The following is a 26368-nucleotide window of genomic DNA, read 5'->3' as shown; positions in this document are numbered from 1 at the left end:
GGTCTGCGCGCTAACCACTTAACCACTGTGCCGCCCGGATTAAATTCAATTTTTTTTATTTAAAAATGACAATATTCCTCTGAAATGGGAATATTTAAACATCCAAAGTATTATCGTTGTGTTTTATGTCAAACACAGATCAGCTTTGACGTTGGAAAACATTTCCGATTCCTGTTTGTGTTTGATTCATATTCATACTGGGTCTGTCTAAAATAAGTACTGATTAGTTCCAGCCTGAGCCTAAACAGTGCTGCACAGATTCAAACCAGTACTACCAGTAACGCAGTAATGCCCCGGGACATCCATCTTAACAGTGCTAAGATGTACTAATAAGACAGAATTGGGTAAAGGAACTAAATCTTACCATGTAGTGTTCTAATATTTCAAGAAGGAAGACGGAAAATAAGAAGTTGAGCACGTCAGCATCTGCAAGTGACTGGTGGAGGAGCAAGTCAAGAGTCCACTGACTCCATCCAATGGTTGAACTTAACGTATGTACACAACGCATGGAGGGGGGGTTGGACGAGCCTATTGGACGGTGGCAGGAGGAGTGGCAGGCAGTCAGAGATTACGCCGGAGTCTCCCTGAGGCCTGATGATGTGTTGCTTCTTATGACAAGAACCAAGAGTAACATCATGGCAGTTTCTGCCGCCTGCAGAAACTGCCCATATGGAATTGTCCATAGGTATGAATGTGAGTGTGAATGGTTGTTTGTCTATATGTGCCCTGTGATTAGCTGGCCAACCAGTCCAGGGTGTACCTGATACATGTTTGTATCAGGTGCACTTTTGGGGTGTTAAGTTGCTATGTGATGAATTTAGTGCCGTTGGTAGTGACGACATCATAACTGTCACTGTACACTGGTATATTTGCACATTTACACATTTGGCACCTAGACCTCACGGCTGGGAGACCAGGGTTCAATTCCACCCTCGGCCATCTCTGTGTGGAGTTTGCATGTTCTCCCCGTGCATGTGTGGGTTTTTTCCAGGTACTCCGGTTTCCTCCCACATTCCAAAAACATGCTAGGTTAATTAGCGACTCCAAATTGTCCATAGGTATGAATGTGAGTGTGAATGGTTGTTTGTCTATATGTGCCCTGTGATTGGCTGGCCAACCAGTCCAGGGTGTACCTGATACATATTTGTATCAGGTGCACCTTTTGGGTGTTAAGTTGCTATGTGATGAATTTAGTGCCGTTGGTAGTGACGACATCATAACTGTCACTGTACACTGGTATATTTGCACATTTACACATTTGGCACCTAGACCTCACGGCTAGGAGACCAGGGTTCAATTCCACCCTTGGAGTTTACATGTTCTCCCCGTGCATGCGTGGGTTTTCTCCGGGTACTCCGGTTTCCTCCCACATTTCCAAAAACATGCGAGGTTAATTAGCGACTCCAAATTGTCCATAGGTATGAATGTGAGTGTGAATGGTTGTTTGTCTATATGTGCTCTGTGATTGGCTGGCGACCAGTCCAGGGTGGGCTCCAGCACCCTCGTGAGGAAAAAGCGGTGGAAAATGAATGAATGAATGATTGTTGCATATGTTGAAATATGTGTCAAAGTGAGAGTTATGCTTCACAAAAAAACTGCCTTTTAGTCGGGAACAGACATTTCCCTGGAACTTACCTATGTTTTACTGCTGATTACTAAAGAACGGAATCAGTTTGAATGATCTAAAATGGCCGCTAGTGAACGGCAGGGGCGTCACTAGGTTCTGAGGAGCCCCCTGGAGATGCACAGGATATGAATGAATGTAGTAGACATTCAAAAAAATCCAAAAAATCATCAAAAAAATCAAGAACCGGGATATAACTTTCCTACTTTTGGACAGATTTAGTCGAGATACTCAATTGTTTTAGGCCGCCATTAAATGTACACAAGTACACACTGCAAAACCGCTGCTCAAGTCCAAAGTGTCCGGTAAACCAGAAGCACTTTGACTGCTCAGCTGATGGCTCTTTGACAAGTTGATGAGATGAGACTCTGATTGGGATATGACGCCCTCTGCTGGATGATGCCATTATTTTCCTTTCCCAACATAAACATCTTTGCTCTATACGACCGAGTATTAAGACCACATTGAAATAAAAACAAAAAAATCTGACTGTTTTGACAATTAAGTCATGCACAGGTTACCAATATTCATGAAAATAAGTTGTAAATTTACAAGAATGTGTGACTTTATTCTTGTAATATTAGAACTTTATTCTCATAAATTAATCACTTCATTTTCATAAATACACACATTTTTTCTGGTAAAAGTAATATTACAGGAATAAAAAAAAATTGTATATTCAATATTCAAATTCTAAATACATTTAAAAAAATTGTAAAGTCATAAATGAATGTAATATTATTTAATAAAGTTCAAAATTTACCAGGAAAAAAAGTCTTAATGAGAGTAAAGATGTAAATCTACTATTAAAAAATTCTAAATTTACCTGAATTCATGAATTTATTCTAATATTATGACTTTTTCTCATAAACATAATATTACAAAAATAAAGTGGTACGTTTATAAGTACACATTCTGGTACACATTAGCCTGGAGACTTGCTGCTGCTGCCTGGGTAGACAGCCACCCAGGGTGGATACTGATATCATGGGGGGGGGGGGGGGGGGCTGCATCTGGTTAAGGTTGGGCTTATCTCCGACCATTCATGCATGGTGTCTGTTGACATACCCTACTTGGACCAAACTAGTTCTAGAGAAACCTAGATCTGCTCGACTTAGAATAGACTTCATTGTAATGATATCAGCAAAGTAAACCACTTCATTCAGTACAAGTTATAGGAGAGTGAAAGGGAATATAGGGGTGTTATTTTATTGTATACTGGGCTCTAATGAAGTTTAACAGCATATTTAGAAGGTCATGAAAAAAATATGAAAATATTCTACTCATAAGCAGGGATTCCTACTTATGGAACTTCATTTATCACTGTGGTGTCTGGAAGTAATTATTGTCAAATAAAGGAGGGATTCTTGTCTGTTTATATAGACATATTGAAACATGAATGAATGCAATATTAGGATATTTTCTCATACATGTAGTATCAACTTTGGTCTTTTACCATTTTGGTTAAAAGTGTACATCTTTTCTGCTTGTTTTTCTTCTTATTCAATATTTTTTTAATGTTATTTAATATTAAGATTAAGATTTTATTATATTTTGACTTTATTCACATAATATTATGACTTTATTCTTGTAATATTATGACTTCACTCCCATAATCATTCCCATAATATTATGACTTTATTCATATAATATTATGGCTTTATTCCCATAATGTAATGACTTTATTCACATAATATTATGACTTTATTCCTATAATATTGTGACTTTATTCCCATAATATTGTGACTTTATTCCCATAATATTATGACTTTATTCATATAATATTATGGCTTTATTCCCATAATGTAATGACTTTATTCCCATAATATTGTGACTTTATTCCCATAATATTGTGACTTTATTCCCATAATATTATGACTTTATTCCCATAAAATTGTGTCTTTATTCCTATAATATTATGACTTTATTCCTATAACATTATGAAGTTATTCCCATAATATTATGACTTTATTGCCATAATATTATGACTTTATTCCTATAACATTATGACCTTATTCCCATAATATTATGACTTTATTTGTATAATATTGTGACTTTATTCCCATAATATTGTGACTTTATTCCCATAACATTATGAAGTTATTCCCATAATATTATGACTTTGTTCCCATAATATTGTGACTTTATTCCTATAACATTATGACCTTATTCCCATGATATTATGACTTTATTCCCATAATGTTGTGACTTTATTCCCATAATTTTTTGACTTTATTCCCCACAATATTATGACTTTATTCCCATAATATTATGATTTTATTCCTATAACATTATGAATTTATTCCCATAATATTATTACTTTATTCCTATAACATTATGACCTTATTCCCATAATATTATGATTTTATTCCTATAACATTATGAATTTATTCCCATAATATTATGACTTTATTCCTATAACATTATGACCTTATTCCTATGATATTATGACTTTATTCGTATAATATTGTGACTTTATTCCCATAATTTTATAACTTTATTCCCCACAATATTATGACTTTATTCCCATAATATTATGACTTTATCCCTATAATATTCTGACTTTATTCCCATAACATTTTGACGTTATCCTCATAATACAATGTTTATGAGCATGTACTGGTGATACTGCTTTTGGGGAGATTTGGTTAGGGAGATTTTTCTACTATTGTTGCATTTATCACTATGTGGTCATAATAAATATACAGTATATGCACTGTATGTACTTGTACTCATATTGTTACTTGGTCCATGTTTCCATAACTCTCACAGCTGCAGGGAATTCTTGAATTTATTTATTTACGTTTAAATGAAAGTTTCAACAAGCTATCACATGTGTGTGATGGTAAACAATAATAATATAGTATATATATAGTATATAGTAATATATAGTAATATAGTATAATATAGGTTATAGTCTTACTGTGATGCCGGCTGCTCCTCTGCTTCATTTTTGGTTCTCTGCCAAGTTGCATCATTTTTGTCCAACTTCCTCTCCGCGGTCACTACATAACAGTTGGTGTCAATACCACGGTTTGTTTAGGTTGTTGTTAGTACGATATCATATGAAGATCATATACAGAACTAGCTATATCTTTGATATCGAATCCACACCAAGTATCGCCCCACTTCCAGCCGTTACAAGCTGGTCGTCGACGCCGCCCAAGCCCCGCCCATTCCAACTCAAATATCCACTTGGGGGGGAAGAGGGGGGGGGGGGTAACTTCATGGGAGCGCACGCTCGCACGCACGCGCACTGTCGTTGTCAGGGACGCTACTCTTCCTTGATTATTAATTGATTATCAATTACTCGTCAATATCTGCATAACCATTCTGGGGATGCGTTCACTGTCATGTTTAGGAATCATGTTAAGGAATGTAATAGAATTTATAATTGCAGGTGTTTGCAGCACTGAATGCGTCATCTTTTTGTCAACGTGCACGTGCACACGCGTTCACGTGCATGTGTTCGCGTGCTGCAGAGGCATGGATGCATGCGTGGATGCATGCAGCGTTGCAGACAGGTGCGGTAACCTGGAGTGTGTGTGTGGTTGGGGTGTGGGGGGGGGGGGTTTTGATGATGAGGATGATGATGCATGGACGCGGCGCTGCAAATATGGAGCTTGGATGTGCACGTGACGGCTGCACGAGTGATGCAGACGAGGAAGACATGATGGTGGAACTCCGGCATGCAGATGTTTTTACCTTTGGCTTTGGTGTGGGAGACGCTGCCGGTGCGCCGCTGGTCAGAAGGTGTGGGGGGGGTTCGGGGTGGGGGGAGTGGGGGGGGGGTGATGGGGGCTCTGACCATGTCATGTTGCAGCAAACCCATACCCCCCAAACAATTACAAACCACCACATTACTTCATATGTTATTATTGTTGTTTGTCATACAAATACTAAAATACATTACATAATAATAATAATAATAGAGTCATTCACTCTCTCTCAATAGTTGACATGTTTTATTGTTCTGATGCATTTTGTCAAGAGTGTTTATTTTGTTTTGTTTTGTTTTTTTTTTTTTTATTTATACACTATGCAGCCAACAGGTGAAACAATACATTCTTCATTTCCGGGTATTTTAGTCATGGATGTGATTGGAAATGATTCATACCAGGTCTACTGAGTCCAGTCTGCTTCTAGAAGATTCTTCACACATGTCATTTCACTCAACATTCTCCAGCAGGAAGAGGCTTGAACAAGATGTTAGCTTGCAAATGTAATTTCTCTACTTTAAATTGTAAATAATTTGTTTCTTTAAAGCTATAAAAAACAGAGTACGTTTAAGGCGGACACCTGCAAAAGTAAAAAAAAACCCTGCCATTTATAACCCGCAAGGCATGCTGGGTAACTTCCCAAATAGTATTGCTTGTCATGCGAACATATGGAGAGCCATTGTATTTTGTTGTGATTTTAATCATAAGTTACAAATGGAAGACAAAATCACAGAATCATCAAATTTTCTAGATAATTTAAATTAAAATGTATCCTATCAGTATCTGTATCGACTATACTGGAACTGTATTTACTTGGTATAGAATCGAACCCCTTGTAATCTGTCAAAATTAGCTGGTTCCAGGCTCCAATCTATCAGCGAGTAATGTAAATATATGGACATCTAGTGGTGAAACACCAGAATGCAGGCACTCAGTATGAACATACACGAATAGCACCTTTGGGTTGGGGCGCGTGCACGAGGCCAACTTGCTCTTTTTCAGTTATTGTTGTAGTTTTTTGTGTTGTTTTATTGTTTACATTTTTTTAAATGTATGTGGGAGCCAATAAAAAACACTTTTGTCACGCCAGGTTTAAAAAGAAACCACAAAACCGACTTATGATGAAATTGGCCGCCAGATGTCGCTGTGGAATTTAATACGACCGGAACCGGAAATACATTTGGAAAGAGCACCACTATGGAGGGGATTTGAAACGGACACGGCTTCCGTGTAGCAATAATAACAAAGATAGAATAAAACGGGAACCAAGGACTTTATTTAACTGTATCATGTGATACGTATCCACGGAGAAGTTTCATTGTTGATGAAATGAACACGATAAATTAACAACGCTAGGAACTGCTGTTTCTCACACGGCTAATGGTGTCGGTGGTCGAACACAAAGTCAGGTAGGACCGTTTTATGTTACAATAATAAATACACGTTACTATGATCTGCATATTACTATAATACAGAAGTATTTAGGTTACTAAGTCAGCTTTATTAGCAGCTGACATTGGAGGACACGTTAGTTAGCTAAGTAGCCCTGTTAACGTCCTTTTAACGTCCCACTGTTTATACAGTGGGCCACCAGGCACATTATTCCTTATTGTGTATTCCTATGTGTATTCCTTATTACGTCATAAAAATGCTTTGTTGAAGTGTACGTGATATTTTTTTATGATTTATTCCAGTAACTTCAAGGGAGGAGTGTTCCACCGCCTGTTGATGCTAGGATGCAAGACTCCGCCTCCATCCCTTCACCATCAGCACCCCCCATCCCTTTCTCCTCCACCTCTTCCCTGACACTCTGTCCCGAACTTGACCTTTCAGTAACGGCCAGCCCCCCGAAGCCGCCGTCCCACAAACAAACGCGAGGAAAAAGAAATGCAAAGGTGAGGTATGTTTGCTAATCATGACAACACCCATGCACTCTTTAACACTGCTGTCACTGACAGGTGTCTTTCCACGAGTGTGTGGTTGCCAAGGTAACACCAGAGCCGCAAATGCCACCGGATGGTGATGCTCTACCTCCGCCAGCGACCACCAAGCAGAGGATAGGGAGAGGCTGTTTAAGCAGTGAGTTTCCTTGGGCTTTCTTAGCCATAATATTAAATTATATTATATTCACAAAATATTCTAACTTTTCCGACAAATTAATTTTCTGAAACTACAACTTTTTTAAATGATATTATTTTTAATAAAAAATATTTGACTTATTAGAATTAATACTACTAAAACAATGTTTTTTTCATCCCATTATTATGACTTAATTCTCATAAAATCATGTTTTTTTTCTTGTTAGATTGCAAATTTTTTCTCTTAATATTTTCATCTTATTCTTTTCTTCAATGATATTTTTAGAATGTGCTGCAGTCCACCAAAAAACAACATTTTCTGAATTTTTCTTTGACATGCTAGGAGTTAAATCCGGTTTTGTTGTTTCTGAATGTGTCCTGACAATTGAAGCTATTCGTCTTCCCCAGCAGGGGGAGCCCCAAACCAGGGGGTGGACCCACCGGTTGAGGCGTCCAACGAGCATCCAGACAGTCTGGAAGATGTGCAGCTCAACACCACCTTGGCTGTCAAAGCGGAGCTTCTGGCGCTACAGGTTCATGCTACTGCTAATGTCGTAATAAAAACCCAGCTATAACATTAGCGGTCCTCCACAGGGGGCGGAGTTTAACTCCCAGAAAGCGGTGAAGGAGACGTTGGAGAAGATGGAGCACACGAAAAAGCAGATAAACAGCAAAGCGGCGCAAGGTGAGACGTCGTTTTTATTCTTGGGTACCTCGCCCCGCTCCGGTTAAGTCATTAGCCGCAACTCATTATCTGGCAGGAATCAACGTGTCGCGCTCGCAGACACTTTTCACCTCGCTGGTCAGCGTCGACGTTCCCGAGAGTGAGCTGATGAGCCAAGTCTTCAAGGACAGGCTGCCTTTGGCCCCGCCCCTTCGCAGCCATGACGCCAAATCCACAGACGGCCCCTGCCATCTCATCTTTTTGACCTCCGATTTGTTTCGGCAGAAGCCACTTCCACCGGAAGAGGAGCCGTTCGATAGCACCGCTGGCCCTGTCCCTCGGGCCGCCTCTTCGACCTTTGACCTTTACAGACGACAGAGACGTTGGGAAGCCAGCCCGTGACACGCAAATTATCTACATCTTATTGGTCAAATTGTCCTTTGTCACATCGTTTTTTTTCAATAAAGTCTGTTTTTTTGTATCAGTAATAATTATATATTCTATTTGGTATATAACCAAATATAATATAAATAAGAATTAAGGGTAATGAAAAGACACACACAGACAAAATTAGCGGTGAAAACTACTAACTCTATCAAATCATTGATGAACGATTCCGTTCACTGACTCGAGTTCGTATGAACCACTGAACTAAATCGGGTATTCTGCATGTACTCAATTCGCTGGAGTCATCCGTCACATAAGTTGAGACACCCGAGTCTTTCTCCAGCACCCGTGAGTCAGAGCGAATCAGTCATTGAGTTTGTGATTCATTCGAGCAGGAAGGGGAATCGATTAGTGACAGTTCATAACTGGTTCCCTTTTTTTTGTTTAGCTAGCAGTAGCTAGCTAACTGGCTAGCACATACGGTATCTATCAGTTGAGTTTGTGAGCAATATATACTATGATTTAACAACACAGCAGCTATTTTTTAATGAATAATATATACTGAAAACGATATGGTGAAAGAGTCGAACATTTCTGTTACATGGGCTAATTAGAGGAAACACTTAATTTGCCTTCTGATAAACCCGTCTGGCCCAGCTGTCTCAGATTCCAAGCATAATTGAACAAACTGCCGACGTGTATCTCACGGAGTAATTAATCTGCCGCACGTTAATTACAGGAATGTGTCTGTTGGACGGCCAAATCGTCCGCCGTAGTTGTGACGCACTTGGTTATTTTAGGAACGTGAATGTTAAATGAATGAGAGCGAATGTGAAACCAAGTCAATGGCAGCCCGGTTGCTGTTACACAGATTGGCCACAAGAGGGCGGCGTTTCACCAGCAAGGGAAGCCCTGCCTGGGAGACAGGTGAGTGTTATGGTAGGCCATTTATATGACTCTATTATACAGTATCTTATATTACATGTCAATTTAGGTAATACAGAACCTCGAGGCAATGCTAATAAAACACGTTAGTTTGCTAACGAATAAAAAATGTGCATCACTTGGACACTTAGACATTTACTTAAAGTACTTTTTATTTTTCAGCCCTTTAGCGTAAAAAATACAATCTTTTCAAGTGAAAGAGGTACAGATCTGTGTCTCATACAGCAGTTCAAATTTAAAAATATATATATATCATGATAAAATAGTTTTTCCCCTGCGAATGGAACATGAACACCTTCATTGCTTAGGCACTTTTGTCATGAAAATATAACACAAAATGTACAAACAATTCTAAAGTCAACAGCAGCTGGTTAAGGCAGTCAATAACTTATTGCAGAGACATAATTTAGCAAAAAATATATATATGCACAGGTATGTACAAAGTGTGGAGAGTACGCGACATCCCATAATAGGCTACATGTGGCGTTTCATGTGCAGCGCCAAGTGATCCGAGCGGGAGAAGGCCCTCTCGCAGAGGTGGCACTGGAAAGGTCGGTGACCTGTGTGCTTGCGGAAGTGGCGGGTCAGCTCGTCCGAGCGGGCGAACTTCCACCCGCAGCCGTCCCAGTTGCAGTGGTAGGGCTTCTCACCTAGCAGAATAAAACACAAACACGTAAGAGAAGCTGTGAGGTGGCGATATATACGCCACGCATGAGGCGGCGACGGCGGGGGCTTACCTGTGTGCGTCCTCATGTGCGCTTTAAGGTGCGAGCTCTTAGTGTACGTCTTCCCGCACCCCGGGAACTCGCAGTTGTGTGTGGCGGCACGCTTCCTGGCCCACGACCTGCGTCCTCGCTTCTGCTTGACGTCATCCGGAGCGTAGAAGTCCATGACGGACGGCGAGGACGGCGGGGTGAGCATAACCACCCCCTGCGTTTGGTGGTGCGGGTGCATGTTGTACTGTCCGTGGAAGTTGTGTTGCGCGTAATGGTAGTGGGTGCTCACGTAGTGGGGGTGGAAGTGGGGGTCAGCGCGTCCCTGAGGGGGCACGGCGTGCATGAAAGCTGCCTGCTTCTCGTACATGTTCCAGTCCGCACCCGCCAGCATGCAAGACTGACCGCCGGACTCTCTTTTCACCTTGCATCCGGGAGGCGGCTGCTGCTGGTAGTGGCATGCCGGGTTCGGCGCGCGCAGCTCGGTGTACTCCCGCCCGTCCCTCCGCTTGGCGTCCGCGCACTCCGGCAAGCCGACATCGGGCGCCAGAAGCTCCGCCATGAGGCTCCGCTCCGTGAAGCGAATCGCGCCTTGGTAGCACTCGTTGACCGAGCTCCCACCGCAGCTGTCCGGGGACTCCGGCAGCGCGTAGGCGCACGGCGGTGACGTTCCTCCGCTGGAGTCGGTGCCGCTGCTCGGCGCGTCGGAACCCAGCGTGTTGGATAAAATGAACTCCAGATCTAAGAACTTGCCCAGTTCGTCGTCCTCTTTCGGGGGCAACAGCGGAGACTGGATGCTGAACTGCACTTGGATGTCCGTTGCGCAGTCGTCTTTGCGCCGCTGTGCGGAAACGACATGTTTAAAACATGGCTTTTTTGCGCAAAAACACCCGGAAAAGTCATACTTACGGGATTAAAGTGGTCCATCGTCATGTCGATCAACTCCATGCCCGACTTAAAGTGTCCTTTCTGTGCTTCCAGGATGCGGCATGGAAGCTTCTTATAAGCACCTTGGCGCACACGGGGGGCGGGGCTTCAACTTCTCTACACAAACACACACCTCCCCCATCTACACACACACACACACATTAAAAAGCCATCAGGTGCGCCATGCAAGGTAAATCATCCAAAATGTCATTTCCTTGCTTTATTATAAAAAATGCAGCTGTCAATCATTTAATCAGTTTAATATATTCTTGTTTCATGCAAACCCCTCCACCTCTGCGGTTTCGCCCCCCTCCCAAATCATGAATTTGTCCTGACTTGATCCCTGCGTGTTTAAAACAAATGCGTGAGATGGCCCATCGAAACGACCTGTTAATCTGGGAGCCAAACAAAAGACGACATGTTTTTTTAATGACCCCCCCCCCCCCCCTCACACACACGTACACACTCCCCCCCAGTCATTGCAATTATAATGTAGCCTCCAAGTGCATGTAAGGCTGCAATGCAGGGAGAAGAAAATGTTTCTTAAAATGTGGAAAAATGAGACTTTTACTGGATTAGGATATTTGAACATGCAGCATCTGGCAACCAGCATGCCTGGCAACCTTTATGCTAGTCCTCCAACAGATTACTTAGCCTATATTTTTAATCCAAGTGTTGACAGGTATGTGTTTTTTTTAGTTTAAAGTTAAAATATGGCGCCGGGTAAGAAGAGTAAAGGTAAAAACAGGAAGTCTGACAGGTAGTACTACCATGTTTTGGTACTTTTTGTTTTAAAATTAAAAAAATAAAAAGTAGAAAATATAATATTTTTATATTTTAAAGTTTTACTAAAAATGCTACAATATTTATTTATTATTTTGTAAATTATTTTATAAAAATATTTTTTAAATGAAAAAAATAAATACAATTCTGTTTTAGGAGTAAAATTATTTTAGGGTTAGGGTTTTGTAACATTTTATGCTTTATGCTTTATGCTAGTCCTCCAACAGATTCCTTGTCTTATATTTTTAATTCAAATGCTAACAGGTATGTGTTTTTTTTTAGTTTAAAGTTAAAATACGGTGCCGGGGATGAAGAGTAAAGGTAAAAACAGGAAGTCTGACAGGTAGTACTACCATTTTTTGGCAGTTTTTTACACATACCCACACATAAAAATACTAATGATAATACACTATTTCTACTTACTAAAAATATGGCTTGTTTTTGAAAACATTTTCCCCCAAGGAATTCCCGTCTTTGTCATTCTTTCCCTCGTTTGAATTTAAAAAAAATAATTTTCTTTTAATTTCTTCAAAATATTTAAAATACATTTAAAAAATAAAAACATTAAAAAAAGATTTTGTAGAAAAAATAAAATTTTAATATTTAAAAGTTTTACTAAAAATGCTACAACATTTATTTATTATTTTGTAAATAATTAAAAAATATTTTTTTTAAATGAAAAAAATAAATATAATTCTGTTTTAGGAGTAAAATTATTTTAGGGTTAGGGTTAGGGTTTGTAGGGGTTGTTTGTAACATTTTATGCTTTATGCTTTATGCTACTCCTCCAACAGATTCCTTATCCTATATTTTTAATCCAAATGCCTATAGGTATTTGTTTTTTTACAAAAAAAAATAAAATACGGTGCCGGGGAAGAAGAGTAAAGGTAAAAACAGGAAGTCTGACAGGTAGTACTACCATTTTTTGGTAGTTTGTACACATATAACATACACAATAACAATAGTAATGATAATACACTATTTCTACTTACTAAAAATATGGCTTGTTTTTGAAACCATTTTCCCCAAGAAATTCCCGTCTTTCTCATTCTTTCCCTGTCGTTTGAATTATTTACAGTATTTTCATGAGTCTTTTGTATTTCATATTATTTTAAATGTTTCTTCATTTTTATTAATTTCTAATTTCATCTCTAAGAGTGACAACATATGACACGTAAAAATGGGAGGGTTGACTATTTTTTTAACTTTTTACCCATATTGACACATAATAATAATATTCATACTATCATTTGGATTTCAATCTAAAAATATATTTTTTTGTCAACCTTTCCATTTTTACCGGCCGACGCCCTCCTGTTTTAATAGTTTCACGTATATTCCCCGTCAAAAACAAAAATCCGGTTCTGCTGGATAAAAGAAATAAAATAAAAAACGCAGAGCAGTAAAATAGCACGGTTGCACCGCCGTAGGCAGTACCCCCCCCCCCACCCTTCCAAAAACAAAATGTCTGAAATAAGGGGAGGGGTTGCTGGCAGATGAATTTTATGGCAGATTAAAATAAAAAGCTGCTAAAATCGTTGAAAGGGTTAAAAAAGGAGGGCACCAGGAAAATTGTTAGTTGATTACCATGGTAACCACTTTGTAGTTGTAGTTTGTACACATCGTCATTGGCGTTTTTATTCCCGTTTTGACTGCTCCCTTTCCCGGCACCTTCCTGTTTTAATAGTTTCACGTATAAACTGTCATTAAAAAAAAATTCCAGGTCAACATCAATGGCAAATGGTGTGAAGGGGGGGTACTGTTTTGCCCCCTCATTTTCACCGGTTGTGTATCTTAAATATCTTTCAGTATTGTCAAAGGTAAATGCTCCCTGCTTCCGTGGAATTCATCCCAACCGACGGGTCTTACTATGCAAATGAAATAGCATTAGCGTCTATAAAGCTAACTTAAATAAACACACAACGATGCTGCCTTTCATAAAAGACGCTTTTTTGGGAGTTTCCAGATAAAGAGAAAGACAAACGCATGCGTGCTCGTCGCCCTCCCCCTGCAGAGAAACACACATCCCGTCAATGGTCGGCTCAAACTCATGTAAGTCAGGTGAAAAACAACCGGGCCGAGAGATAAGAAGCACCTGAGGCTCGGGTTTCTGCCTTTGTGACTCTCTTTTTAAAGCGGGAGGAAGCCATGCAGCGGCCGTGTTGTCTAAACACAATTACTGAAGATTACACTCGGACAATAAAGTATGCCAGCGTTCCCAAAGAATCAAGACAACTGACTCGGGTGAATTATTTCCACCTGAAATATGGCGGATACTTATCTTCACCGCCCAAAAGTAGCCAACCTCTTCTCTGTCTCCATCTTCACCATGAAGCTTACGACCGACATATAACTTCATCTCTGCTTTCTGGCTTCAGCGTGTTTCTTACCAGGGCCAAGTTTTTTCAATAAAAAAAAAATGTGTACAAATTTTTGCTTACATTTTTGTAAGTTTGTGGTCAAAAAAAATAATTCTTTAAATATTTTTCTTCTATTTTTGCTTACATTTTTGTAAGTTTGTGGTAAAAAAATATATTTTTCTTAAAATATTTTTCTTCTATTTTTGCTTACATTTTTGCAAGTTTGTGGTAAAAAAAAATATATATTTTTCTTAAAATATTTTTCTTCTATTTATGCTTACATTTTTGTAAGTTTGTGTTAAAATATATATATATTTTTCTTAAAATATTTTTCTTCTATTTTTGCTTACATTTTTGCAAGTTTGTGTTAAAATATATATATTTTACTTAAAATATTTTTCTTCTATTTTTGCTTACATTTTGCAAGTTTGTGGTAAAAAAATATATCTTTTTCTTAAAATATTTTTCTTCCATTTTTGCTTACATTTTTGTAAGTTTGTGGTAAAAAAAAATCTTAAAATATTTTTCTTCTATTTTTGCTTACATTTTTGTAAGTTTGTGGTAAAAAAATATATTTTTCTTAAAATATTTTTCTTCCATTTTTGCTTACATTTTGCAAGTTTGTGGTAAAAAATATATCTTTTTCTTAAAATATTTGTCTTCCATTTTTGCTTCCATTTTTGTAAGGTTGTGGTAAAAAATATATATATATATTTCTTAAAATATTTTTCTTCTATTTTTGCTTACATTTTTGTAAGTTTGTGGTGAAAAATATATTTTTCTTAAAATATTTTTCTTCCATTTTTGCTTACATTTTGCAAGTTTGTGGTAAAAAAAATATATTTTTCTTAAAATATTTTTCTTCCATTTTTGCTTACATTTTGCAAGTTTGTGGTAAAAAAATATATATTTTTCTTAAAATATTTTTTCTTCTATTTTTGCTTACAGTTTTTGTAAGTTTGTGGTAAAAAAAAAATTATTTTTTCTTCTATTTTTGCTTACATTTTTGTAAGTTTGTGTTAAAATATATTTTTTTTTCTTAAAATATTTTTCTTCGATTTTTGCTTACAGTTTTTGTAAGTTTGTGGTAAAAAATATATTTTTCTTAAAATATTTTTCTTCTATTTTTGCTTACAGTTTTTGTAAGTTTGTGGTAAAAAATACACCTTTTTCCTAAAATATTTTTCTTTTAGATTCTTCAAAATATTTTTAAAATACATTTTAAAAATAAAAACATAAAAAAAATTTTGGTAGAAAAAATACAATTTTAATATTTTAAAGTTTTACTAAAAATGGTTACAATATTTATTTATTATTTTTGTAAATAATTTTAAAAAGTAAAAAAAAAATGAAAAAAATAAATACAATTCTGTTTTAGGAGTAAAATTATTTTTTAAAGTAATATTTAAAAACAGTTGAAAAATTGTAAAAAAAAAATTTAAAATACATTTTTCATAAAAACATTTTTAACTGCAAAAAATACTATAAAAATATTTTCTTTAAAAGCATAATACATGATAAAAGTACACGATCATGTGTAAATAAATGATGATCCAGGTCTCATGTACGACACGCATGTCGGTCTTGTAAAAAAAAAAACACAATTTTGACATTTTTACGTCTTTATGCTTCACTGGCAATATTTTTCACTCATTGAGATTTCACACTTTGTTCGGCAGTCCTTGAAAGCACCATAGTTGTCACCAATCTGACTTCTGGATGAGCAAGCAGGAGTCGACATGTGGCCCCGAATCATCATCATAATTTGGGTTAGGGGGGGTGTGCTGGAGCCTGTGGTGGGCACCCTACACCAACGGGGCCGGTGGGCAGGAAAGGGAATAAGAAAAGTCCACGGATCATCCCGGGAAAAGTGTGTGATCGGCTGCTTCTTCTACGTCAAGTCCTTCCAGATGAAGAAGACACATTTGCATATGGATAGATTTAAACATCATGCCGCATGCTAATGGAATCAACAGATTATCGCCCCACCTCCGTGTTTAGTTAGCAACGGCGCTAAAAGGTTTAGCTTGCGCCATGAAGCAGACAGCTCAAGGCGGCTAAATGGTTTAACTGCGCTAATCAAGCTAGCGACAGCTCAGCTAATGAGATCAGGTGATCACAGACCACGGCGACAATCATAACCGGGTGATATTTTATATATTTCATCTCAGCTTTGGCTTGGAGGTGAAAAAAATACTTTCTTAATATAACGTCACTTTGTATTATATAATATTACAGGAATAAAGGCAAAATATTGACAGAAAAAAGTCAATTCTAACCATAAAATTTTATAATTTTACCACAATAATATTATTTAGTAGCACAGAGCTGAAATATGAAAGAAAAAATATGTAATAAAAATCTTTATAACATTAGAAACAAGGACAACAAAATAAAGTTGTCATTTTTGGAAAATTTTCTTGTGGAAATAATAATTTAAAAAAGAAAAATGAGCAGAAATGGAAAGCTGGAATTTCCAGTGAATAAAAAAATATGAATAAAATAATAAATAATATAATAAATAAATAATAAAATACCAAAAAGTGGTATTGTAACAAGGAAAATAAATTATTTTACAAAATGAAGTGGTAATAAAAAAAAATCAGCATTCTAAAAAAAATAGTAATATTATGAGTAATATGAACAAAACAAAATAAACAAAATAAAACAAAATATTTCATCTCAGCTTTGGCTTGGAGGTGAAAAAAATACTTTCTTAATATAACGTCACTTTCTATGATATAATATTACAGGAATAAAGGCAAAATATTGACAGAAAAAAGTCAATTCTAACCATAAAATGTTATAATTTTACCACAATAATATTATTATTTAGCTGCACAGAGCTGAAATATGAAAGAAAAAATATGTAATAAAAATCTTCATAACATTATTGTCTTTTTTCTTGTGGAAATAATAATTTAAAAAAAAGAACATTCACAAGAACACAGTTTAAGAAAAATGAGCAAAAATGGAAAGCTGGAATTTCCAGTGAATAAAAAAAATGAATAAAATAATAAATAAATAATAAAATACCAAAAAAGTGGTATTGTAACAAGGAAAATAAATTATTTTACAAAAATCAAGTGGTAATAAAAAAATAATCAGCTTTCTAAAAATGGTAATATTATGAGTAATATAAACAAAACAAAAAAATAAACCAAAAATTTGGTTGTGAAAAAGCTCCAATATTATGTCAATAAAGCCATCATTTTACAACAATAACATGTCATATACTAAAGTAGAAATATTTTCAGGAAGTTGAATCACCTCTCAGTAGGATAACTTCTGTGCGTGGCGTTCAAGGGCTCCCAAAAGCCCAAGAAACCAGAATTTGATGGGAACGATTGGATGGAAAAAACAATGGCAACCGTGTAACCAAACCCCCGGACTCAAAAGTCTAGCAGCTGTTATTCAACCCGATATCGCACTTTTTCCTCAATAAAGCAGGGAAGAAGAACCGGTCCCGCTTCTTTTGGCTCTCAGTTTCAGCTCCTCCGTTGTGGCCTGCAGTTCCTGCTACCAGCTCGTTCATACCTGCAGGGCTGATTCTCCCCGTTTCACCTGTCGTGGTGCTTTTCCATTCACGTTTATCATTAGAAACGTACACATTGACTTCACGCGGCAGCGATTCCAGCTTCGCGTGGAAACATGATGTATCCGAGCCGAGCTGTGACATTCTAGATGCGTGCCGAGGGCTCCAAATCGAAGCCATTGTCGTGCTTTTGTTCGGACCGCAAGAAAAACCGTCATTGTGCCAACAACGCCGCTTTAAGAAAGGTTACATGCGTCAAATACCAAAAGGACTTGGTCTTGACTTTCCTACGCGGGTGAGCGAGGGGTCGGAGCGTGATGTATGGGTTTCTAACACTTTTAGTACTCTGAGTTCAATTCCCACAGCGGCCACACATGCGCTTACTGGCAATATGTGGTCAAAGACGATGTCATAGTCCCGCCTCCCTACTTCCTGATCATGGACAGCAAGAATTGTAAACAAACATGAGAATTCTACCTACCGTAAACTGCAGAAGCAAGTATGGGGGGGAGGGGGGGGGGGGTTCTGAGGCTCATGGAACAACAAAATCAAGTGGTAGACCCCCCCAAAAAAATGAGCCGAAGATCCCAGTACTGGTGTCCAGTGCAGTCCACTTGACGGCGCACTTCCTGTATTTTACATGTTCTCTGGTTACCATTTTGTCATCGGGGAAAAAAATGATTAAAAATGTCACTAGTGACGCTCATTCATCCAGTAGAATTCGTTATGGCTTATTAAGAGTTAGCGTCCTCAATAAAATGTATATTTTTTTGCACTCTAACCTAGCCTGAGCTATGCTTATGTTGCTCTCCCACTCACGGTGCAACCAAAAAAATGAGCTGAAGATCCCATTGGCTGTCCGTCAAGAAACAATAAAGTTTGGTACTGGTGTCCAGTGCAGTCCAATAACCATCAGACGCCGTCTGTTAATCGTTAATTGGACAATGGAGCTTCTGATTGTGCAGGGCCGTAAAACGGCATGACGGACGGCCACTGGTCTGTGTAGTAATGACTGACTTTTCCAACACTTGACAGCGCACTTCCTGTGTTTTACATGTTCTCTGGGGAAAAAAAGGATAAAGAATGTCACTAGTGACGCTCATACATCCAGTTGAATTTGTTGCTAGCTTATTAAGAGTTAGCGTCCCCAATAAAATGTATATATATTTTTCAGGTTTTCCCTCTTGAGACAGTCACATTGAGTTGTCACATTGCGTCTTTGTCACATTGTGTTTATCATTTATATGCATATTAATGTTGTGAACAGATTAATTGGATTATACTCTTTTTATTTACAACATATTGCGCAACTGCAAGGTCTTGAAACACATGCTAACTCGCAAACTAGAGAGCTATAGCGACCTAAACGGTAGCCTTCAAGTTATTTCCTTTCAACTTAAATAGCCAAAAACTTTACCACTTCCACACGGATAGGGAGGATAACTATTAACAGTTATTTAACCTTTAACATGAACATTAATCAAACGTAATAATTTTTTCTGGGTACATGATACCATACAGCATCCATATCAAACTTGCGTGGGCCGCACTGACATCAAACTTTCATATCAAGGCGGGGGGGGGGCTCAAACTTGTGTCCTGCGGGCCACATTTGGCCCACGGGACGCATGTTTGAGACCCTGCTTTAGAGGGTACAGAGTTTTTATTTGCCAGCATACAACTACGTACTTTGGCTTGATTTTGGAACATGACTGAATTCAAGAAATAACTCATGGCAAAACATGAAGGTGGTGTCTGTGGCGATCTAGTTGTCACATTGCGTCTTTGTCACATTGTGTTTATAATTTATATGCATATTAATGTTGTGAACAGATTCATCGGATTATACTCTTTTTATTTACAACATATTGCGCAACTGCAGGGTCTTGAGACCCATGCTAACTCGCAAACTGGAGAGCTATAGCGACCTAAACGGTAGCCTTCAAGTTATTTCCTTTCAACTTAAATAGCCAAAAACTTTACCACTTCCACACGGATAGGGAGGATAACTATGATCATTAATAAAAACGTAATAATTTTTTTCTGGGTACATGATACCATACAGCATCCATCATTAAACTTTCATATCAAGTCGGGGTTCTCAAATTAGTGTCCTGCGTGCCACATTTGGCCCGCGGGCCGCATGTTTGAGACCCCTGGTCTATGTAGTAGAAAAATGAAATGAAGCCACAGGTTGAAGTTCCACCTTCTCTAATCTGTGGAGGCCAGAATGGAGGCTCGTTTTGCGATATACTTTTCTCGCCAACGGAAATGCAGGAGGTCAGATTGTGATAAGAGTCCGGCCCTTTGCAGGGCATTATTGGGATGAAGTGATAACAGGCTTCACAGAAACATGATGCAGCACTAAAATGGCCGATCATGGTGGGCACCTCCGATGTCTGAAATACTACTTCAGTAAATATTTGTTTTGTATACTTTACTACCTATATTGGATTAATTTGACATTTCGGCATTTGACTGATTGTTCAGTATTCAGTATTCGGTGTTCAAACATAATTATGAACCAAATTGGAGGATTAGAACTTGAAAAAAAGCCAACAAACCCTGAGATGTTTATGTGTTACACATGATTGTACGCATTTGTGTACGTGAGTTTCTGTTAGGCTCCTGTCCCCGTGATGGTGCCGTGCATTATCTCTTCCCTCAAGTTTGTTTTTGTTGCTCTGCTTGTTGAAACAGACCATTAAAGGTCGGAGGCAGACTTGGTCAAACAACGGTTATCTGAAGTGGATCCCATTAGGCCTCTAAATGTGACAGAAGGCTTGGGGGGGGGTTGGAGTTGTTGGTGGGGGTGGAAGAGAGAGAGGGGGGGGGGTCATTTCACATAGCAAAAGTCAGCGAGCGCATACATATCATGACAAATTGAGGGGGAGAAAAAACGTGTCAAGCAAGCGCATTTGAAAAGGGCCAAAGATGAATGTAGGACCTAAGCTGAGCTGCGTGCAAAAAACATCTGCAGACCACCTCAGCGTTTCGGGGGGGGGGTTTGCACAACGCCGAGGAATTAACCTGTCAGCGCTATAACCTCAAAAAAAAAAAAATTACATCGTTAACCACAAATAATGACAAATGAGGGGCTAAATGACAGGTTTTTTTTACTGACTAAACGCAAAGATCCTGATAAATGTGCTCAGCGCCCCCCCCCCCCCCCCCCCCCCCCCCCCGATTAGAGTGCAAAACTGCTCTGGACGGAGGAACGGCTTCATGTTTGTCTTGATGACCCTGCAGATAACATGCATGTCCTCATGTCAGCTAACATGATACACTGCAATTACAATAAATTGTAAATAAACTGTTTGAAAATATCCTGACCTAAAATTGGAACATGCAAGCATTAAAAAATGGTGACTCACCCAAAAAAAAAAAAAAATTTGTGTCACTTACTTAAGCAACTATGTAGAATTTCACCCAAAACCTGCTTATAAACATCTAAAAGCAAAACAAGTAAAACCTTTGTCCTCACCAAATATTCATATGAGTGATAACGGTTGCGATGACTGGACACCACGTGTTTTTTTTTTTACTTTTTTTTTTTAACGTTTTATTCAGGTGCCGTAATTGTGTACTAGAAAACAAAACAGACAGTGATTCCCATGTTAAATAACGCGTGCGATGGCAGAGGACACCAACAGTGAAGTTGCTGTATTTTGTCGGAATTACATTTGTGTCATGTAAAAAACAAATGTGTGTTTTTTTTCAGTCAGACTGATATTTATGATATATATTTATAATATATTTTGCTGGTGTTTTGTATTCTGTTTGTGTACAATGAAGCTAATATGATCATGTTTTATGTACTACTACAAACTACAGTTATTCATATTGAATGTTTATGTTATTCTTATATATTAGGCTACCATATTGTTAGAAGTTACTCTCAGTGTGATGCGCTAAACTTGTACACCGCCTGTGGAGGAATTTCAGAAAGTACTCGCTCTCATGAAAAGCCCCCCCCCCCCTCAAACATCTCTGCCCCTCTTTTCTTTTCTTGCTCTTCTTAGGCACGTAAAAGGGGGTGTAATTGGTTGGGCCCGCTCAGGTGAAAGCACACCTCTTGTCTGGGGACACAAAACTGTCTCCCGGTGTGTGTCTGCAGCCCAGTTGGGTCAAAAGGACATGCAGTGCTGGGACAAACACACACAGAGGCCTCTTCACTCATCCTTCCTCCAACCCCAACAATCGGCCCAGATACCTGGGAAAGGTAATTATTTGCTCTCCTGTCTGTCTTACAGCTGCCACGTCTGAGGAGAAACAGACAGAAACTAGAATGACGATACTCTGTTCTGGTACACAGTAGAACCTTGGTTAGCGGCATTCATCTGTACTCTAACCAAATAAAAGTTTTTCATAAGAAATCATGTAAATCCAACGAATCTGTTCACAACATTAATATGCATATAAATTATAAACACAATGTGACAACGACGCAATGTGACAACTACATCGACACAGACACCACCTTCATGTTTTGCCATGAGTTATTTCTTGAATTCAGTCGTGTTTCAGTGATCGCGACTGAAAGAATCCAAAATCAAGCCAAAGTACGTAGCTGTATGCTGGCAAATAAAAACTCTGTACTCTCTAAAGCATGGTCTCAAACACGCGTCCCGCGGGACACGAGTTTGAGGCCTCCGCCTTGATATGAAAGTTTAATGTTTGATATGGATGCTGTATGGTATCATGTACCCAGAAAAAATTATTACGTTTGATAAATGTTCATGTTAAAAGTTAAATAACTGTTAATAGTTATCCTCCCTATCCGTGTGGAAGTGGTAAGTTTTTTAGCTATTTAAGTTTAAAGGAAATAACTTGAAGGCTACCGTTTTAGGTCGCTATAGCTCTCTAGTTTGAGAGTTAGCATGTGTCTCAAGACCCTGCAAAATAAAATAAAATAAAATAAAATAAAATAAAATAAAATAAAATAAAATAAAATAAAATAAAATAAAATAAAATAAAATAAAATAAAATAAAATAAAATAAAATAAAATAAAATAAAATAAAATAATAAAGTAAAGTAAAGTAAAGTAAAGTAAAGTAAAGTAAAGTAAAGTAAAGTAAAGTAAAGTAAAGTAAAGTAAAGTAAAGTAAAGTAAAGTAAAGTAAAGTAAAGTAAAGTAAGATAAAATAGGCAACCAGGAAGTAAACAAATGTAACAGTTACTGATTGTAAAAGTACCAGATTCCGTATTTTGTCAGATCATGCACAACAGTCACATTATATCAACTTGTACTTCGGTATGAGGTGCATTATTAAAAAAAAAAACAAAAAAAAAAAACCTTAAACTGTATTGTGGAAAGCAGGAAGTGAACAAATGTAACAGTTACTGATTGTAAAAGTACCAGATGGAGGGTCATTGTATTATATTGTATGTAATGTAATGTTCGGTAAATAAAATTAAATAAAATTAAATAAAATTAAATAAAATTAAATAAAATTAAATAAAATTAAATAAAATTAAATAAAATTAAATTAAAACTATATTAGGAAAGCAGGAAGTGAATAAATGTAATTGACTCGGACTCAGTTCCTCAGCAAACCTGCCATCCATTTTTTTTTATTAAAAAAAACAGACCACACATTCTGCCACAAAGAAGATTGGCAGCCCGCCCCGCCAACCCCCCTACCCCCCTTCATTTTGTCGGGTCCAGAAACGGCGCCTGTGGTTTTGTAGATAGCATCTCTCCCCATGACCACATGAAAAGGATAAAGACCAACGACAAACCAACAGTCAATTACAACATTAGTAGCGCTTGTGATGTGAAATGGGCGTTCAACTTATTTCATCCCATTAAGGACTGGTAGAAACACACAAAACACAACACTAACACCTCAAGTATTTATTTCTAATAAGAAACTCCAACATGCATGTTAGCTGTCCAAGTCGTCCATAGGTTTAAATGTGCTAAGCTATCAACCAAGCCTTGAGGTCCTGGTGAAGTATTGACATAATAATAATAATAATAATAATGCTATGTCAAACACAGGATTATCTTTTGATTGCTTTCCATGTTTAAGGTGTGAAATAAAAAAAAAATACAACATGTGATACCACTAATGTGATTTGTGCTCGAGGCTGATGTCTCCTCATTAATCCTCCCCAGAGGCCCAACGGTGACAAGGACCTTTTTCTGCTTGAATGCCTCAGGCCAGTCCCTGGACAGATGAGTCTGGCTGCTTTGTCACTGGAACAGGTTTTTAGCATCAGGCCGCCAACACACACACATCTCGTAACAGAAGACTCTTGTCTTTAAAGCTGCGATGAACATAAACACGAATTTTGGATTATTACCATGACAACTGTGTATTGTTGACGTTGTGTTTTTCTCACAGAAGATCCTTGCTTTATGTCTTACATGGAATGGGGCTGGAGCCTATCCCAGCTGTTTTCCGGCAACCAGCCAACCAATCACAGGGCACATATAGACAAACAACCATTCACACTCACATTCATACCTATGGACAATTTGGAGTCACTAATTAACCTAGCATGTTTTTGGAATGGTTTTGGAGGAAACCGGAGTATCCGGAGAAAACCCACGCATGCACGGGGAGAACATGCTAATTCCACACAGAGATGGCCGAGTGTGGAATTGAACCCTGGTCTCCTAGCTGTGAGGTCTAGGTGCCAAATGTGTAAATGTGCAAATATACCAGTGTACAGTGACAGTTATGATGTCGCCACTACCAACGGCACTAAATTCATCACATAGCAACTTAACACCCAATAGGTGCACCTGATACAAACATGTATCAGGTACACCCTGGACTGGTGGCCAGCCAATCACAGGGCACATATAGACAAACAACCATTCACACTCACATTCATACCTACGGACAATTTGGAGTCGCTAATTAACCTAGCATGTTTTTGGAATGGGGGAGGAAACCGGAGTACCCGGGTGGGTATGGAAATAAAGGCTCCGCACTAATAAAGATGCAAAACAACCATTTTAAGACACAAGGCAAGCTGGGTAACTGGTTTTTGAAGATTCAGGTTTTACACGACCAGTTTGTATTTGTGGTGCAAACGGAGCCCGGAGATTGAGTGAGACATGTGGATCCTGATGGATGTCCTTGACCTTTGACCCGCCTGACACCTTGTCTGCCCTGGGGACTCTGTAGTCCTCCCTTGACTGCTACGTCTGATACTCTTTCTTTTCATGTCCTGGAAGCTAGCTTTAGTTAGCGCCACTGATTGTACAGCAGAATGCTAAAAACAGTCCATCAAAAGTCATGTCTTTGAAACACTATTCCATGGTAGCGACAACGCCGGAAGCCTTATATAAACATATTTTCACAGCCATATGTTTACTATGATGGGCACGGTGGTCGAGTGGTTAGTGCGCAGACCTCACAGCTAGGAGACCAGGGTTCAATTCCACCCTCGGCCATCTCTGTGTGGAGTTAGCATGTTCTCCCCGTGCATGCGTGGGTTTTCTCCGGGTACTCCGGTTTCCTCCCACATTCCAAAAACATGCTAGGTTAATTAGCGACTCCAAATTGTCCATAGGTATGAATGTGAGTGTGAATGGTTGTTTGTCAAAAAAATAAAATACAATTATTACATTAATAATAAAAATAATGAAATAATAATAATTATTAAAAAATATTAATACATGAATTAATAAATTAATAATTAATTAATTTATGTTTTTTTATAATTTTATTAATAAATTAATGAATAAATGATTAATAATAACAAATAATAACAACAATAATAATAATAATTATTATTATTATTATTATTACTCCGGTTTCCTCCCACATTCCAAAAACATGCTAGGTTAATTAGCGACTCCAAATTGTCCATAGGTATGAATGTGAGTGTGAATGGTTGTTTGTCTATATGTGCCCTGTGATTGGCTGGCCACCAGTTCAGGGTGTACCCCACCTCTTGCCCGAAGACAGCTGGGATAGGCTCCAGCGCCCCCGCGACCCTCGTGAGGATAAGCGGTAGAAAATGAATGAATGAATGAATGTTTACTATAAAAAATAGAACATCAAAATGCTTGAGAGCCCTTTTATGTTTATATTTATTGGCCTGTGTGAGAAGAAGAGAATTCCAAATAAAATATATAAAATATTTAAGTAAAGTAGATGAACCATGAGAGGGATCGTTTAGAAGAAGCATGGCGGCGTTTCATTGGCTCCTACCTCCCTGTGACATGTCACGTTTGATGTTGTACACTTTCCACTTTGTATCCCTCGCTTTTGTTTCCCTCGTGTTCCCTCTCTCGCCCTCCTGGTCTCTCATCGCTTTGCCCACGTGAGAGCACATGAGGATCAAAGACCGTACTTGACGTCGCAAGCAGCAAAATCGGAAGTGAAGACATGCTACATTTCCCCGTGCTTGAAGGTGTTCACCTTAAACAATCCTCCCCCCCCGGGGGCCTCTTTCATGTATCAAACTACCAATTCTGGTGTTTTATGGCTTCGTGCACAAAAGCTTCGGACCCCCCCTCGGGGACGTGGACTGGAAGATACAAGGCCTGATCGTCATCAGATCCCGTTGTACCTCCAGCAACACCGTGACACCTCTCCCTCGGTCTGACCACCACTTTCTAACCCCCTCCCGATACCCCTGCCCACCCCCCCTGCAGGAAAGTACTGAA

At 38.3% G+C, this 26368-nt stretch overlaps 2 protein-coding genes and 1 long non-coding RNA gene across 4 annotated transcripts; 2 read left to right on the top strand and 1 right to left on the bottom strand.

Moving 5' to 3' along the window:
• Positions 1–6496: 6496 nt before the first annotated feature.
• ppp1r35 (protein phosphatase 1, regulatory subunit 35) lies at positions 6497–8561 on the top strand. Of its 2 annotated transcripts, none has more exons than XM_058067792.1 (6): positions 6497–6752; positions 7038–7238; positions 7302–7422; positions 7833–7954; positions 8016–8106; positions 8183–8561. In XM_058067792.1, the coding sequence occupies exons 2-6, from the start codon at positions 7080–7082 to the stop codon at positions 8485–8487; spliced, it is 798 nt and encodes a 265-aa protein (XP_057923775.1). In that variant the 5' UTR covers positions 6497–6752; positions 7038–7079; the 3' UTR covers positions 8488–8561. The 2 variants fall into 2 exon arrangements, with proteins under 2 accessions (XP_057923775.1, XP_057923774.1); XM_058067791.1 differs by having other exon boundaries at positions 6498–6752; positions 7830–7954; positions 8183–8560.
• A 420-nt stretch (positions 8562–8981) lies between these two features.
• Positions 8982–24044, top strand: LOC131125714 (uncharacterized). The gene is made up of 3 exons (XR_009129053.1): positions 8982–9399; positions 21758–21957; positions 23858–24044. It is a non-coding gene; the product is annotated as an uncharacterized LOC131125714 (long non-coding RNA).
• klf17 (Kruppel like factor 17) lies at positions 9552–11149 on the bottom strand. Its single transcript, XM_058067517.1, has 3 exons — positions 11040–11149; positions 10155–10971; positions 9552–10067 (listed from the first exon to the last, which is right to left on the bottom strand). The coding sequence occupies exons 1-3, from the start codon at positions 11076–11078 to the stop codon at positions 9892–9894; spliced, it is 1032 nt and encodes a 343-aa protein (XP_057923500.1). The 5' UTR covers positions 11079–11149; the 3' UTR covers positions 9552–9891.
• Positions 24045–26368: the final 2324 nt, after the last annotated feature.

The sequence above is a fragment of the Doryrhamphus excisus genome, chromosome 3 (genome assembly GCF_030265055.1).
Source record: "Doryrhamphus excisus isolate RoL2022-K1 chromosome 3, RoL_Dexc_1.0, whole genome shotgun sequence".
NCBI classification, from domain to species: domain Eukaryota; kingdom Metazoa; phylum Chordata; class Actinopteri; order Syngnathiformes; family Syngnathidae; genus Doryrhamphus; species Doryrhamphus excisus.
This window is presented reverse-complemented; position numbering and strand designations above follow the sequence as displayed.